The 18,176-nt window shown below is 38.9% G+C and overlaps 1 protein-coding gene across 1 annotated transcript in view; it reads right to left on the bottom strand.

Annotated features, from left to right (window-relative positions):
- Positions 1-2,846: 2,846 nt before the first annotated feature.
- The window catches only part of nsg2 (neuronal vesicle trafficking associated 2), an 87,219-nt gene continuing 71,889 nt past the window's right edge, over positions 2,847-18,176 (bottom strand). The window contains exons 4-5 of the mRNA XM_059989846.1: positions 15,811-15,921; positions 2,847-3,942 (exon numbers count right to left, since the gene is read on the bottom strand). Of these exons, the coding sequence (XP_059845829.1) occupies positions 3,739-3,942; positions 15,811-15,921 (315 nt within the window). The 3' untranslated portion in view covers positions 2,847-3,738. The remainder of the gene's footprint in view (positions 3,943-15,810; positions 15,922-18,176) is intronic.

Raw genomic sequence — 18,176 nt, 5'->3', positions numbered from 1 at the left:
ATGGGGAGAACCCTATCTAGGCAAAGGAACACCACCATACGTCACTCAAGACAGCACCTGTGGTCAGAACTAAATTTGGATTGCTGGAGCTACACTCACAGCTTGTTGACCACTCAGGTGTGAAAGTACCAAAGTTCTTACCAGTACAGTCAGTATCTTTGCCAATTTAACCCATTGTACTGATTGCATTGGCCACTTTCTTTACCAGCATGCCAGACCAGCCTGTACTGATTAACCTTTCTCTTATTTCTTGCACATCTTACACTGCTCCCATTTTACGTGTGGAAAAAGCACACTGAAATGTACGCACAGTAAGTTGTTAACAAAAATTAGGCATAAATTTAACAATCGAGTTAGAGAATATCCATTTAATGAAACTCCCTATAACAAAAGCAAATGTTGACAATGATACGTTTTTGGATTCAGAGCTCCACGACTAATTGGAGATGTTCTTCATAACACAGAAGCTATTTTTTGACTGTTTTACATCCTGCAACTCCCCACAGAGAGAAGAGTGAGGAAGAAATTGTTTGCATGATGAATATCATAATTGGAGTCTAGGAGGCACAAACAATGTCAGGAAAACTTACAACTTTGTCAGTCCAAAAGAAAAAATTACTGTCAGCAGGCTCTCTATGACTTAAGAAAGTTTGAACATAGTGGGGCAGAAAATGGAATAGAAAATGCAAAATAATGCTGGAACATTCCACCAGCTGTCTCTCATCACCAGGGTGAGGAGACATACATTTGAAATGCATATGTAGGAATACAAGCACGATGGTTTAGCAGGGCTTCTGTTCTTTATAATTTTAGTATTTACAATTTTAAATTGTACACCATTAATATATATGAATATTTTTAGTAAATTGTTAAAATAGTATATTCAGTAGAAAGGATAGGAAATTGGCTCAAACACAGAAAGTAGGAGCAGTCCTGGCTAGCAATTTCAGATATCTGCAAGAATGGGTGCTATGTTAATGTAGCAGTTAGCACATCACTATTACGGCTCGGGGCGTTGGAGTTCAGTGTTCAATTCTGACACCATCTGTAAGGAGTTTGTACGTTGTCCCCATCACACGGTTTCCTCCGGGTGCTCTGGTTTCCTCCCACAAAGACATACTAGTCAGTAGGTTAATTGGTCATTGTAAATTGTCCTGTGATTAGGCTAGGGTTAAACAGGTGGGTTGCTGGGTGACATAGCTTCTTGGGCCAGAAGGACCTGTTTTGTGCTGCATCCATACACACAAATAAACAGTGTCATGTCACAATTACTTAGATATGAGAATGTAAGGCAAAAATTATAGACGTGCAAGTAACACAAATTAGAATGCAAAAGGATATGGATGACTTAGGTAGACTAGTACCAGAATATAGAGAAGCTTTAAGTGATATATATGTGTAGAAAGAACAAGGAGTCAGCAGGGCAGATGCTCATTTTTGACATTTTTTTTTATACTGACATGAACTTGAAAATCATCACAAACATCCCCATTCCAAACACCTGCATTGACCTCAGACAGGTTTCACCCTGTTCCCCTCTGCTGCTTTGCCGGTCTCCTCACTGAGCCGAACAAGACAGCCCGATTTCCCGCTCGCAGACTGGGAAGTTGGCCGAAAGCGCCAGCACCACTTTAAACATGGCACTCCAGAAGTCCCCAGACAATGAATGGCAGGCAGCACTGGCTGAACTAGTAGAGAGTTTATTTTATTAGATATTAGTTTTAGTGTACTTGTGGAAGATGCATTTTGAGGTAAATATAACATCAGTTTTTAACAGGTAAGTGGCTGTGAATGTCAAATAACTAGTGAGTCTAGGAAAAAGGCATTGGTAACTGTCAGCCATTTTGCAAGCACTGCTGAATGCCTGCACTAGGACAGCCTATGTGCTGCATTCAGCCATATTCAAGTTTTAGAGGCCAAACTCTGGAGAGACAGGGACAACTGCAACAAACAGCAGGCCTAGAACAGGTAACAGTCTGCTCCAATATTAACTAATAATGTGCAGCAAGAAGGATTGAAAATGGAAGTGCATTTTGAATGTGTTAATAAAGCATATTGGATCCCGAGGTTCTGAAGTGAGACTAGAGTACAATGCAGGAAAACTATGTTGAACCTGTCGAAAATGTAACTGGTGCATTCACATCCATTTCTGGTCATCTATCTTTAGGAAGTAGAAGCAGAAAGGATTTATTAGATTGGTTCCAGGGGTGAGGATTTCAAACATATGACTGGAATTCATTCTCTTGGGAATCAAGGAGACCTCGAGGAGATTTAATTGGAACATGCAAGAGCATGACTGATTTGCATGTCGTAAATTGAAAGTGCTGTTCCATTTATGGGTGATTACAGGATCACAGATTTAACATTTTGGGCAAAAATTATAGGCTGGTGGGAGGGGGTGGTAGATTTTTATACAGTATATCTGGAATTAAGTAAGTAGGATTTATCAGGCTCTAAAAGTATTTTATCATCTTTACTGAGAAAAGGGATTTATTAAAAGTTTGTCAAGGATGCTTGCATAGTCTTATCCATAGTATTCTTAGATGAGAAACTAATTTGGTGGAAGATCAAATCAGTTGCTTGTTCTTTGACTTGCTGTATTATTCTGCTTTCTCCTTGATAGGGTTTGATGCAGGGGCATTCAATGCTTTGGTATAACTGTAGTTAAGGAAAGTTTAATATAAAAATGACAGTGCAGAAATGGACATCAGATCAGTGAAGTCATAGTTAATAGCAGTGAATGATAAAATATTTGCTCAATTTGTTTTATTTATGAACAGCGGAAAATCCAACAGAAAAAGATTGAAATGTCAGACACACCTAGCTTTATTTCTTCATCGGAAAAATCCCAAGAAACACAACCAAAAATACTTTAGTTTCTGCTAAATAGTGACAAAAATACACCACAAGGAGTTATAAATTATTCCTCTTTTTAACATTAGCTGAAAATCAACACTATTGACAATGATATATTACATGTGAAAACATAAAATGATACTGCACTTGTGTTAAATACTAATTACAATTCTCTACCAAGCTTCAGCTACAAATCTGATAATTCATGTAAAATCTAATGCTTAAATCCTCACACTGCATCCCTTAATATTAAGGATTCATATGTACAACACTTTATCCTTTTCCAAGCATTAGCATTGTTATAGAACGCAGGAACTGCAGAACACCTTTGTGACTGCAGGTGAAGGAGAAATATGTTATCAACTGCTCATCAACCAAAGGCTGTGTTACATAAGCTTATCTTATCTCTTCTAGAAAAGTGCAGCCATGAAGGTGAAACATTATATGATTATAAGTGTACACGTTAGCTAAACGTGCAAAATTTCATGCACATAAACTGTTCATGCGGGAAATGCTCTATTCCAAAATATGATTAAGTGTGCACTGCCTAAGTCTTCAGCAGAGAGGCTCACTGGACACTTGGTGAGATTATTCTTGAAATTCAATCAAACAATAAGAAGTTATTGACGAAATGTTTCTTCAAGTTACCTATTTAAAAATGAGTTTATAATATGAACTGCAGCAACACCAAACATGCCTTTGTACAAAAGAACTTCAGAATCAATTACAAATCAACAAAGACAAGGGACAAAAGAACAACTATTGTATGTTCCAAATACTGCTTCATTTTGGAACTGCAACAACAGTCCCATTATTAGCAATGTTAACATCTTTCACTTGGTTTTATGTTTTAAAAAAAACCATCACCATAGGGGAAGTTGCTCAGTGACTGTCACTGGTTGAGGATTTTGAATCATGTTCTGCTGGCTTCTCAGCTGATGTAGCAGGCAGCCATGGAGAAACTGATCGGGAGGTGGTCTGTTTAGCCAGGCTGTAATGGCTGATGACTGTGTAGAACCGCCCTCGGGAAGTTGAGTCTTGTGCTGAGTAGTAGGCTTCAAGAGATGCTGGTATACAGCGTTTATGCTGTCAGGAGGAAGAAAACATAATTAGCATTTCTTGGATAGTTTTGCATTTAGCTTTGCCATAATATAAAACTAATTTAAATAAAAGGCATTTAGTTTTCCACCAGAGAAGTTCTTGCACAACTACAAACAGCATAAGGTTACTCAAATGTTTTGTCAAAATTACATGGTTTTGCACAAGTCTAAATAACAGTTCCAGTCGACAGAACCTGTACCAAGTGTAATAATGAAAGCCAAAAACAAAACTGGTGTGATACCCTATGTAGAATTTCAATAGAATCAGCTGATACAATTATGATTTCCAATCCTTTTTGAAATTTGCTTTCAGAATGTGGGTCACAATGATAAGACCATTCGTATTGCACTTTTCCAAAATGCCTTGAAATGCAGTGAATTTTTTCCTTAAAGTATAGCAATTATTGAGATGATGTGGTTTTTGCAAAAGTATCCCAATGGTGTTAGGTCTTAGAATTATAGGACCAGGGGCAGTAGAACACATTCACTGAAGAATGTTGGTTTACCTAATGGATTTTATAATATTCTGCCCACTTTCATGGTATCGTTTTGGCACCTGCCTTGAAAGCAGACTTCTTTAATCTAGTTTCATAATTCACCACAGTTGGGTTTGAACTTATTGATCAAAGGGCTTCAACTAAAAAGCCTTCACAGCCCTGAGCTCTTTGTGGATAAGACACAGAATTGTTTTTCTTTAGTAGTTTGGCAGACAAAAATTATACCATCCTGTTGCTGATCAAAGAAAAACAACATAATGTTCGATCAATTTCATACGGGAATAGAAAATTTGTGTGGCTTTGTTTACACATTTTGACTTACATAAATACAAACTGTGCACATTTTAGAGTATTTTTTTCATTCTTCCAATATATTCCCAGTGGCTATTAATAGTGACAACATAATTTCCCTTAGCTAAATAACACAGTAGAAATGGCAACCTAGTTTAATTTGAAATGACATAATTCAATGATGTAAAATCAACAAGAATTAGATGTGATTACACATATGGGAAATGTAGCATGTAATTGCTTGCGATCAGCACGAGGTACAGCATTGAATTAAAAAAATCATTTCAGTCTATTAAGAAAATGTCCGATCATACAATACCTGAATCAACTACGTTATTTTTAAACAAATCAGAATGTCACAATCTTTTATATTTATGTTTAGTCAAATAGAAATAATTCACAAATTTACAATGTAATGTGCCCCATATTTATTTGGTATCACTAATTTAATGTAACATTGCATCATATTGTAACTCTTGATCTTTGACAATTAGACTTTTTACATGAGCACAGCAAATCCCCAAACTGTAATTTTCCATCACTTCTTCTCTGACTCCAGATAGAGCAAGCCACTTGCTGCTAAAAAGTACATATGACCACCATGGACAAATCACTTTGGAAAAGTATTGCATGCAAACTAAAACTGCTGGTCAAATTTACTTGCAGTTGAACCAAAGAAAGCAACAATCAAGCTGGTAGGAGTTTAACCTTAATTTCTCTTTCAAATCCTTGTGAAAAATTAAATGTAATCGTCATTTTTCTCTCCTTCAAGGTGGGGTTTCAGCTTGGACTTTAGGATAAAGACAAACTCTGTACAGGTAAGTGTGAAGAGATTAGAAAACAGGTTTCTTGAATTCTCTGCAGCATTTAATGGCATGGTTTTATAAGTGGGGTTCTTGGTCCACAAAAGAATTTAAATGACAGAAGCAGTCAGAAAGCCTTTAAGGGCAATGCCTGTGGAAGCCTGAGGTGAATGAGTAACAGAGAAGTGTAATTGAAGTGTAGCCCAGATCATGATGAACTGAGTAATACCGGACAGTTGTCAAGGGAGGAAAAGAAATGGAGCCGAGTTTTGATGGATAACCAGTAATGGTGCTGGAAGATGTGCACCTTAGGAGTACCCATATCAATCTCATACAGGCATTCCTTTTGAATTGCAGGAAATGCTGTTCAATGGTTTCTGAGTCATAAAGATTAGTACCTGTCAGGACTCTTAGCAGGTACCAAGCTTACTTTCATCCACCTTCCTTATTCCCCTTGTTCTTACAGTTCGCTTTATTCCCTTTCCTATCTTTCTATCCTCATTTCTTTCTCTCCCACCTTCTATTCCAAGGAAAGAAACCTCACTGAAGTGCCAAAAGTTAACGTACTCTGAGGATATCCATCATAATGAGTGACTTGGTAGCACCACCGCTGACCAAGCTGCCAGAGGCCTGAAGGATATATTTGTCAAACTCAATCTGGGGCAGTAGTGAGTGATACAGCATGAGAGATAAATGTCATCCTCACTAATTTACCTGCTGCACCTCTCCATTACATCAGTTGGAGAAGTGATCACTGAACCCAACCTCAGGAAGATAGAATCCCATCTTCATACTGAGGATACTCTCCATCTATACTACTGCAGTAACGCTAAAGGATGCAGAACAAAGATATCTAGAAGGTGCTGACGACTATCAGCAGCGGAGATGTGCACTGCCATAACCTGAATGTTCATGGCCCTGGCCATTACAGTCAGGGCAGGGGATCGATCAGTCCTGAAGAGAGAAAGGGTGTGCTGGAAGCAGTACCAGATGAACCTAAAAATGAGTCAACTTAATGAAACTGAAACAGAGGATTACAGGTGTGCTGAAAGGCAACTCAATAGACTGAGCTAACAGTCTCAAAATCAAAAGACTGGGCCCAGGATCTGCAGCTCCTCCACATTCTGCCATCAATTGTACTGGACAATTAAGCAACTGATGGCAAGTGAAGGTTCCAGGAATATGCCCCTCTTCAATGCTGGCATGGCTGAGCATGTGTGAGATATTTGCAACCACGTTCAGCCAGAAGTACCAGGCGGATGATCCATCTCTGCATCCACTTGAAAACGCTACCGTCACTGAAAACAGACCTCAGCCAACTTGAATCACTTCTCATGATATCAAGATGCAGCACAGTACCAGACACAGCAAAGGGGATGGGATTAACCAACATCCTGGCTGTAGTTCAGAAAGCTGCACTGCAACTAAATAAACCTCAGGCCAAATTGTCCCAATTCAGTTACAATGCTAGCATCTGCCATATACTGTGCAAAATTTTCTGGGTTGCTCTCTTTACAAACAAGTATAAATCCAATCAAGTTACTTACAGTCCAATCAATCTACTTTCCCTCATCTGTAAATCAATGGGAGACATTGTTAACAGTGTTATCATGCAGTCCCTTTGCTAACCTATTGATGTCCGGGTTTTTCCCAGCATCATATGACTTCAGAATTTATCACAACCCTGGTCTAAACAAGGATCAAAGAGCTGAATTCAAGAAGTGAGATGAGGGTGACTGCCTGTGACACCAAAGCAGGAGTTGACAGAGCATGGCATCAAAGATACCTGGTAAAACTGAAGTCAATGTCACATCAATGCAGAGACAGGTCAATGATTGGAGTCATACCTAATACAAAGGGTAATAATTGTGTCTGTTGGAAACCAATAATCTCTGCGCAAGACATCATAGTCATCTGGTTCAATAGTAACCATCCTGTCAGAGCTTCAAAACCAGTGTCCAGCTCCTCTGCAAGTGGCACAGTCCACTCCCGCAGGCATCAAGACCTGACAGTTCTCAACTCATTCTGCTAAGTGGCCATTAAGCTTAATGTCACAGAAGGGCCAGACAAAACCCAGCTGCAACTAGGGAGGATCTAAACATTTACCGGTAGAGTCTCACACCATCACTGGGGTTTCAACGATCAGAAACTCAACAGGTCTACCAGAATCAATATTGTGCTTACAACGGCGGACTACAAGTTAGGTATCCTGTGAATCACATTCTGACACACAATCAGCCATTCCAATATTAAAATGGCACATGTCAGAAATGTAATGGAATACTCTACAATTGTGTAAATGAGTGTAGTTCTGACAACACTGAAGAAATTGAGCATCATCCAAGGCAAAGCAGCCAGCATCCTCGACATTCAATTCTTTGCTAACACAGTGTGCACCATCTGCAAAGTCTACGACAGTTCTTCATCCAGTCTAACCTAGCAGCAAAACAGCAGCCACTGCCATCAGGAATAGCAAGAACATAAGGTCCAAGGTCCAAGTCGCACAACATCTTGACTTGGATGTACGTGAGCATTCCTTCATTATCATCATGTCTAGATTCTGGAACTCGCTTCCCAAAAGCAGTGTGGAACTACTTTCAGCAAGAAATGGTCAATACCTTTCTTTCAAGGGAGGGGTGATAGATCCTGAGCTTCCACCAACACCACTCCTCAACTGGATAAAAAAGCTACAAGCATGTTGACAACACCAATGATAAAATGCGCTGACTCCATTGATTAAATGTGACATTGAGGCTGCGAGATTGCCCCCAGCTCTTGTGCTTTGTGTCTGTGAACGTTGTGGTGATCTTCCCCACTAACATGATGAACTGAATACTGAGGCTTTGGGCCATAGTGTGTCATCGAAGTTTAATTCTCATTTCATATATGAATACTCATGAATGCAGCCAAATGACACAAGATGCAAAGACACATTACCAACAGTCAAACACAGTAAGCGCACACAAGATCACAATCATGTAATAACTGCCCACCTACCCCCCAAGCCCCCTCCCTCCCACCCACCCCGGGCGATGCCATGGTTTGACGCATACAAGTCAACAAACCTATACAGGTGCCTATCAGTAAAAATACGACGACATTGAGTATGCATATATATGTAATCCAAACCCCCCCAGCCCATTGATATCATCTGTCGACTGGCCCCCAATGCCCACTAGGTGACAGCATGGCTTTGAGGCCCAGTCCTCACCCCGATGCCCAACTCCCACTAGGAAAATCTGTGGCTTTGAGGCCCAGTCCTCACCCTGATGCCCGACTCCCACTAGGAAAATCTGTGGCTTTGAGGTTCGGTCCTCACATATATAGATTATTAGTAAAAACACAACCAGACACTTAGTATCACTTGTGTGTGAATTGGAAATTACTTGGCAATGTTTTTAAATACATGTTACATTTTCACTACAAACGCTGCTTGGGTATGGTTATGCAGAGGGATGGCAAGTTTCTATTCAGAGTATTTCACATTTTAACTTGTGACTCTTTAACATTGTCTATTCATCCAGCCCCAGAACCCTCCATTGGCCCAACTGCTGTGTAATTCACTCATACTCTGTTTAATAAATACAGATAACATTTTATTTCTGCATCATCGACAAATGTGTACCTTGTCAATGATACTGAATACAATGATGTAAGGAACCTTGGTTCTCTAGAGATATTGGAACTCTGATAAAGGAGAGAGAGATGTATGACATATATAGGAAACGGAGCAAATAAGGTAATTGAGGAGTATAAAAAGTGCAAAAAAAAACTTAAAGAAATCAGGAGCGTTAAAAGAAGACATGAGGTAGCTTTGGCAGTCAAAGTAAAGGATAATCCAAAGAGCTTCTACAGGTATATTAACAGCAAAAGGATAGTAAGGGATAAAATTGGTCCTCTTGAAGATCAGAGTGGTCAGCTATGTATGGTACCAAAAGAAATGGGGGAGATCTTAAATGGATTTTTGCATCTGTATGTACTAAGGAAACTGGCATGGAGTCAATGGAAATAAGGCAAACGAGTAGTGAGGTCATGGAACCTATAGAGATTGAAGAGGAGGAGGTGCTTGCTATCTTGAGGCAAACCAGAGTAGATAAATCCCCAGGACCTGACAGGATATTCCCTCGGACCTTGAAGGAGACTAGTGTTGAAATTGCAGGGGCCAAGGCAGATATATTTAAAATGTCGGTATGTACGGGTGAGGTGCCAGAGGATTGGAGGGTAGCTCATGTTGTTCCATTGTTTAAAAAAGGCTCTAAAAGTAATCCAGGAAACTACAGGCCAGTAAATTTGACGTCAGTAGTAGGTAAATTATTGGAAGGAGTACTAAATGATAGGATCGACAAGTATTTAGATAGACAGGGACTCATTAGGGAGAGTCAACACGGCTTTGTGCGTGGTAAATCATGTTTAACAAACCTATTAAGAGTTTTCTGAGGAGGTTACAAGGAAAGTGGATGAAGGGAAGGCAGTGGATGTTGACTACCTGGATTTCAGTAAGACCTTTGACAAGGTTCCTCATGAGAGGTTAGTTAGGAAGTTTCAGTCACTAGGTATACATGGTGAGGTAGTAAATTGGATTAGACATTGGCTCAATGGGAGAAGTCAGAGTGGTAATTGAGGATTGCTTCTCTGAGTGGAGGCCTGTGACTAGTGGTGTGCCACAGGGATCAGTGCTGGGTCCATTGTTATTTGTCATCTTTTCAATGATCTGGATGACAATGTGGTAAATTGGATCAGCAAATTTGCTGATGATACAAAGATTGGAAGTGTAGCGGACAGTGAGGAAGGTTTTCAAAGCTTGCAGAGGGATCTGGACCAGCTGGAAAAATGGGCCTAAAATGCCAGATGGAGTTTAATACAGACAAGTGTGAGGTATTGCCTTTTGGAAGGGAAAACCAAGGTAGAACATACAAGATAAATGGAAGGGCACTGAGGAGTGTAGTAGAACAGAGGGATCTGAAAATACATATACAAAATTCCCTAAAAGTGGCATCACAGGTAGATAGGGTAGTAAAGACAGCTTTTGTTACATTGGCTTTTATAAATCTGAGTATAAGAGTTGGAATCTTATGGTGAGGTTGTATAAGGCATTGGTGAGGTCGAATTTGGAGTATAGTGTGCAGTTTTGATCACCATATATTAATAAGGTTGAAAGAGTGCAGAGATGGTTTACAAGGATGTTGCCGGGACTTGAGAAACTGAGTTACAGAGAAAGGTTGAATAGGTTACGACTTTATTCCCTGGAGCGTAGAAGAATGAGGGGAGATTTGATAGAGGTATATAAAATTATGATGGGTATAGATAGAGTGAATGCAAGCAGGTTTTTTCCAGTGAGGCTAGGGGAGAAAAAGACCAAAGGACATGGGTTAAGGGGGAAAAGTTTAAAGCGAACATTGAGGGGGCTTCTTCACACAGAGAGCGGCGGGAGTGTGGAATGAGCTGCCAGGCTCACTTTTAACATTTAAGGAAAACTTGGACAGGTACATGGATGAGAGGTGTATGGAGGGATATGATCCAGGTGCAGTCAGTGGGACTAGGCAGAAAAATGATTCGGCACAGCCAAGAAAGGCCAAAAGGCCTGTTTCTGTGCTGTAATTTTCTATGGTTCTACGGGTACAACTGAATAGGAAATATGCTTGAAAAATCCTGAGGTTAAGTTGGCAACAAATACCCAGAATGTTTTATCGCAGGGAATTTATGTTTTTACTTAATCAATCAGAAATGTGTTAATGGGTTATCCTGCAAATGACTTGTCCTCCAAAACCAAAGGGAAAATCAAGTCTTGTAAGAACTTATGAAATTAGAGGTGAGCTGTTGGAATCTATTGTTATCACCCATATAGATCTATGGTCAACTGAATCACATCAAAGATGTCTTAATTCCTTGTACTTATCCAAAATATTTTCCCCATGTCAGGATTGTGGCTAGAATTATGCCTTGGCTAGCTTTACATGAGTATATTTTAAGATAATGCTGTTAATCAATTCACATTTACACAGCAAGTTGTAAGCCAACCAAGGTACAAATCATGCATAAGTTGTGATGTGATTCTATTCTTGGATGTTAGTGTGACAAAGCTTTCAATTCTACATCACATCTTTGATAAGTGACCTAGTTAAGTGCTGAATATATATATTGTGAAACCACATACCTTTAATTTTGTGAACTTAACACTGAGAAATATCAAGGTTGGAAAATTCCTGGGTTGGAATGGACCTAATGCGGGCACCAATGTTTGATACCTCCAAGTACATTCCATCCTTACTACAGTAACACAGCTCTACAACTTCACTGGAGATTCAAACTTCATTAAAGTAGAACCCGTAAACCTCACTGGATGCCAGATACATACAAAAGGCAAAATTAGGAAGGATCAAGTGTTCCTCCGCCATTCTCCATCATCAACTTTATTCTCAAAGCTTCATCCTACAATCTGCATTACTCACGGAAAGAATTGCACAGGAGTATCTACAGGGTGCATAGCTGAGGTAAAAATATCTCAAAGATACTAAAAAAAAGACACTGTTGCTTTTGACAGAATATTATTTCAGTTATAATCATTCATCAATGGTGCTTTGGTTTAAATGATTGAAAGAAGCATTGCATTTCTCAAAGTTGCCAGATTCCTATGATTACAGGGGTAAATGATTCCACGTCATTGTGCATCCCAGTATCAAGATCATCAATAAGTGTTTAAACAACAAAAATTCTTTCCTTGACCAGCCACGCAACAAGGCAAGGATCGAGAAAGTATCCTGCTCTTCAGCTTCCTTCTTAGCCATCCTACTCAGCCATTGCCGCAACCTTCATAAGAAATATGCCATTGCATACTTTCTTTTTAGCAACCCCACCCCCTTCTATGAGGTACATTCATACTTAGTGAAGATAAATGTGTTTTCCTATCAATTGCTGGAGCTAGCTATTTCATTTTCTCTTTGACAGATGTACATACAGGAAATTGAGGGATCTGGAGCATGAATATGCAGATGGAATGAGCTATAGATTCCAAAAGGCCTGTTCTATGTTTCTCTCAGTTCTGTCACTACAGATACAGGATACAATTTAAACACCCTTTGTCCATTCCTTCCCGACTTCTTTCAAGGAACAAAGTCCCCAGCTGATGAGATTCATTCTCAGTGCTATGACAACTAGCTGGTTTCTGATGAGACCTCCACTTCAGACAGACAAAACCTAGCCCATTGCTCTTATATCACACTACTGGCAGTCAAGGAATTTCCAGGACAATATTTTTGACTATTCAACCTTGCTTTCAAAACTCAAACTTCTAACATTGTTTAGCAGAAGTATTAGCTTAAGAGGATAAAACATGGGCATCTGAAATGGAAGTAAAATGGAATAAAACCAGAGGAAGAGGCTTATAAAGCCTAAGGATTGGAAACACTCAGTGAATAAGGACCAAGAAGCTGGTTTTAAAAAAGCAAAATACAATGAGTGTGGATTGGCCAGATTCTTAAAAAGCTGGATGTGCTTCTACAGATATTTAAAATGAAAAAGAGAAAATGTGAGGCATTTTTAAATCAGGTATGGGAAAATTTATAATGAATATAAAAGAAATGACAGAGAAATTAAACAACAATGGATTATTTATCAATAAAGGCAACAAAAATAGCTGCCTGAAATATTGAAGAATCAGAGTTCAGACAAGAACGAAAAAATTGAAGAATAAGCATCAGTCAAAACCTAGTGCCAGAGACATTAGTGAGCTAGAAATTTAAAAATCCCAGGTACCCGGTGAGTTACATCCCAGTGTTTAGATACAGGAAGGATGTTCATCACAAGCTCCTTGGGATTAATAAGACTTAGTGAATCCTCTAATTATCAGCTTCCAAAATTCTATAGATTCTCAAATTATTCTTTTGGATTGAAAAGTAGCAAATCTAACCCCACAATTTAAGAGAGGTGGAAAACAAAAGACAGTGAACGAATAATGTTAAGCTTAATATCAATAGGTGGGAAAATGTGTGATCTACTGCATAATGGATGATGCAATTATAGAACATATTGAAATAATTAATAGGATAGAGTGAAGTCTCCATGGCTTTATGTAAGGAAAATATGCATGACTAATCTGCTGGAGTTCGTTAAGGACATGACTAGAAGAATAAATCAGGAACCACCAATAGGCTTGCTGTGTTTGGATTTTCAGTAGGCTTTCCATATGGCCTCACAGAGGAGGCCGTTCCACAATGTAGTGTTGGGGATAATATATACTGTATGTAAGAATTGAGAATTAGTTATTGAGCAGAAAGCAAACAGTGGAAATAAACAGGCAAGCTTTGATCAGTGGGGTGTCACAGAGATCAACATCAGCTAATCACAATCTACACCAATGATGTGACTGAGGTATCATGGTCCAAATTTGCTGATGATTCTAAATTATCAATACTGCTAATATGTAACTAGGAGGGATAATGTAGAGATTGAGGGGATATTGACAAGCTGAATTAATGAGTAAGAACACAGAGAAAAATATAAAACAGAAGAATGTGAAATCACCTCTTTAGTGCATAACAGGAAAACAAGCATTAGGGAGTCAATCTGATTCAGTGAAGACTAGTTCCAGGGATGGCAGATTTGTCATACAAGGAGAAATGGAATAGATGAGCCTTTTATTCTCTAGAGTTTATAAGCCTTGCTTGATATATCTGCAGGCTGGCTTTCAGTAGCTTGTTATGTGTACTGATGACATCATTGTCGCTGGTCAAATTAAAGGTGGGGACAAATCAGCATACAGGAAGGAGACTGAAAACCTGGCTGAGTGGTGCCATGACAATAATGTCTCACTCAATGTCAGAAAGAGCAAGGTGTTTATTATTGATTTCAGAAGGAGGAAACCAGAGGTCCATGAGCCAGTCCCTATCAGAGGATCAGCAGTGGAGAGAGTCAGCAAGTATTAAACTCAACATTATCATTCAGAGGATTTATCTTGGGCACAGAATCTAAGTGCAATTACAAAGAAAGAATGGCAGTGTCTCTCCTTCCTTAGAAGTTTGCAAAGATTTGGTACGACATCTGAAACTGACAAATCTCTATAGGTGTGTGGTGGAGAGTATATTGACTGGTTGCATCATGGCCTGGGATGGAAACACCAATACCCTTGCATGGAAAATCCTACAAAAGTAGTGGATATGGCCCAGTCCATCAAAGGTAAAGCCCTCCCCACCATTAAACACATCTACACAGAGCGCCATCACAGGAAAGCAGCATCCATCACCAAGGTCACCCACAATGCTTCTTGCTGCGCCATCAGGAAGGAGGTACAAGAGCCTCAGAAAACACATCACCAGGTTCAGGAGCAATTATTACCCCTCAACCATTAGGCTCTTGAACCAGAACGGATAACTTCCCTTGCCCCATCACGGAACCATTCCCACAACCTGCTGACTCACTTTCAAGGACTCTTCATCTCATGTTCTCAATACTTATTGCTTATTTATTTATTATTAATATTTTTCTTTTGTATTTGCACATTGGTTGTTTGTCCATTCAGTTGGGCGTGGTCTTTCATTGATTCTATTGTTTTGTTGGATTTACTGTATATACCCAAAAAAAACGAATCTCAGGGTTGTATATGGTGACATATATGTACTTTGATAATAAATTTACTTTGATAGTAAGTTTCAAATATAAATGTAAACATCAATTCCACCTTCTCTTTCACTATTCAACAGATTGGATGCAGGAACAGTGGCTCCCCACGCTGAGAAGTCTAGAATAAACGGCTACGCTCCCAGAATAAAGGGATGGGTAGTTAAGGACAGAGATGATGAGGAATTCTTTCATACAAATGGTGGTGAATTTTTGAAATTTTCTACCTGGAAGGCTCAGTCATTGACTTTGCTTGAAGCAAAGGATATGGGGACAGTGGAGGAAAATAGATCCTATGTAGAAGATCACCGAAGAATTGAATAGCAGTACAGTATCATGGACTCAAATGGCTTCTACTTCTTATGTTACATTTGAATCTTCTTTATGAGAACAAACACGCAAATATAATCTTACTTCTGATAAAAATATTCTTACCCAGAATCTTCCCCATGCATGAATAATTTTGTGATAAAAGATGCATTAATTAATTAATCAATTAATAAATAATAAATCATATTTTTATTTTTACATGCAAGATATGATGTAACTCAATAAAAAATGACAGGTGACAGCCATTGCTGACAACTCCAAAAATCTACGAGTTACTCGTACAAGAACAAGATGGAATCATTCCACAAACTGCAACCGTACCTTATACACAAATCCATCTGGGCAACTGTGATCGTAGGTGAAGGCTTTGTATACCACGAGAAATACAATGCAGGCAAGAAATGCAAGAGCAAGAAAAATGAGTATGGTAACCTGTAACACATAGAAAAAGTGACAACCAAATGTTAACTTCGAAATTCTTAGTATGTTCATTAGCATCTTAAAATGGAATTTACTGCTTTAACAGTTTTCATGACTCTTGTATTCATACTTTATGGTGTGTTCAATAAAAAGATGCCCGAGAGCCAAATAACAAATAACACTAATCTGAGGCTTCTTGAAGAAATATTCTATTGCCAATATTTACTGTCATTCAATCATGCCCAATGGCAGGCTGCTAAGAACTTCAACTTTTATTACAATATTGGAGAATTTTATCAAGTCATGAGTACATCAGTAAGCAACATACAATGTCATCAAGAATTTCTCATAAGAGGATATCTTGTAAATGAAATTTACTGCAAAGCATGTAAAGAATTCACACTACCTAACTGAAGATGTGCTCATTATATTTTCACCTGAGCAGGACTTGCTTATTCATTAAAGCATGCATTCTTTTAGTAATAACACTTTTAGAAAACAGGGATCACATCTAGTATTATCTCACAATTTTAAGTATGGTTGACACTTGACTTATTAGTTTCTGGGTACCTTTCACCAAGTGATTATGTAGCTCAGTATAAAAGGAAATGAGGCCAAAGTTTATAGACAATCCACAATCTACAGTTAGCTACAAGTTCAACTCATAGAAGCACTTGCATTGGTCACAAAAAAAAGTAATTGACTTTTCTTCTTGCCCTCTTATAAGCCTGCTTCTGTGTGATGTATGTTCACTAATCAGAACCTTATGTAAAAATCTCCTCAATCAGACACAACCTGTGCCTTTCCGTGAGACTCCGCAGCGCAATACAGAATGGTAGCAGGTCCTTCAGCCCAACTGGTCAACGCCAACTATAACATCCTCTCTGCTTGTCACAGTGGTCCATGTTCAGTCTGTAACCCTCAAAGCTCCTCTCCCCCAGGTACCTTTCCAAATGTCTTATTGATGTTGCAATTGTACACGCCTTGACTACTTCCTGTGGAAACTTGTTGCGGGTATTCACTACTCTTGAATAAAGAAGTTATGTCTTTCAATTCTCTCCCCTCTCATCTCGTGTCTGTGCCCTCTAGTTTTGGACTCCCAACCCTGAGTAAATGACTAGGACAGTCCACCTTAACCCTATACACCATGATTTTATATATTTTTATGACGTCATCCTTCATTCTCCTGTGCTCCAAGGAATAAAGATCCAGCATCGCCCTATAAACCAGGTCCTCTAGTCCAGACACCATCTTCCTAAATCTCTTCAGCACCCTCTCCAGCTTGACAAGGCTTTTCTTATTAAGAGGGTGACCAAAACTCTGCACAGTACGCCAAGTGCCTGCCTGCACATATATTTGAACTTTCTAACTCTCACATTAAAATGGAAACAGGGAGTTTAAATGAAGCATTATCATCAGAATACAAAGCAGTACAAAGGAATGCTTAAGACAGAGAACCCTTGGTTTCTTATGGACCATTCCAATCCGAACAGGTTAAAGAAACCAGGAAAAAATGTAAAACTGGTAATTGCAAAACCAGCAACCAAAAAAATTTACTTGTTTCTGAAGAATTTACAAGATTTTCAAGATTTAAATTGTTTAATGTTATTTCCAGAACACAAGTGTTAAGAAGAATGAAAGAATTGTTGCTCCACATCCAATGCAGCACAAAAAACACAATAAGATTAACACAATAATGAAAACCCCAATAAATATAAATATGTAAGATAGTTAATATACATAGATTGATTACATATCCATAAGGTGATGCTGGGCACAGGAGTGTCAGTACACAAGGTGACTGAAAAGAAAAAAATAAAGTAGTGTTGATTGGGGACATGGAGTGATGATTTAGTGGGTGGAGGTGTTGATCTGCCTCTGGGGAAAGTAACTGTTTTTGAGTCTGGTGATCCTGGTGTGGATGCTACGTAGCCTCCTCCCTGATGGGAGTGGGAAAAAACAGTCCATGAACAAGGTGGGTTTCAATGGAAATTTGCATCTACACCGCGGATATGTTCTAGATCTCTTTGCAAAGCTCAAAACTGAATCTGTAGTTTGAGTTTAAGCAACTTGCAGAAGGCTGCAGCCTGAAAAACTATGAGTTACAGAAAATGTCCTTTTTTTCACCTTCTGCTTCCTCTTTGCATTACCCATTTCCTTTCTGCAAAAAGACTGAAGAGGACTGAGGCATAAATCTTAATGAATATGAGATACTGTTATTCTCAAATAGAAAATGAAACAATTATTTGCCTGTCTGAAGCTATAAG

The sequence above is a fragment of the Hypanus sabinus genome, chromosome 15, assembly GCF_030144855.1.
Source record: "Hypanus sabinus isolate sHypSab1 chromosome 15, sHypSab1.hap1, whole genome shotgun sequence".
Lineage (NCBI taxonomy): Eukaryota > Metazoa > Chordata > Chondrichthyes > Myliobatiformes > Dasyatidae > Hypanus > Hypanus sabinus.
The sequence above is the reverse complement of the archived record's forward strand: the minus strand, read 5'-3'. Positions and strand labels throughout refer to the sequence as shown.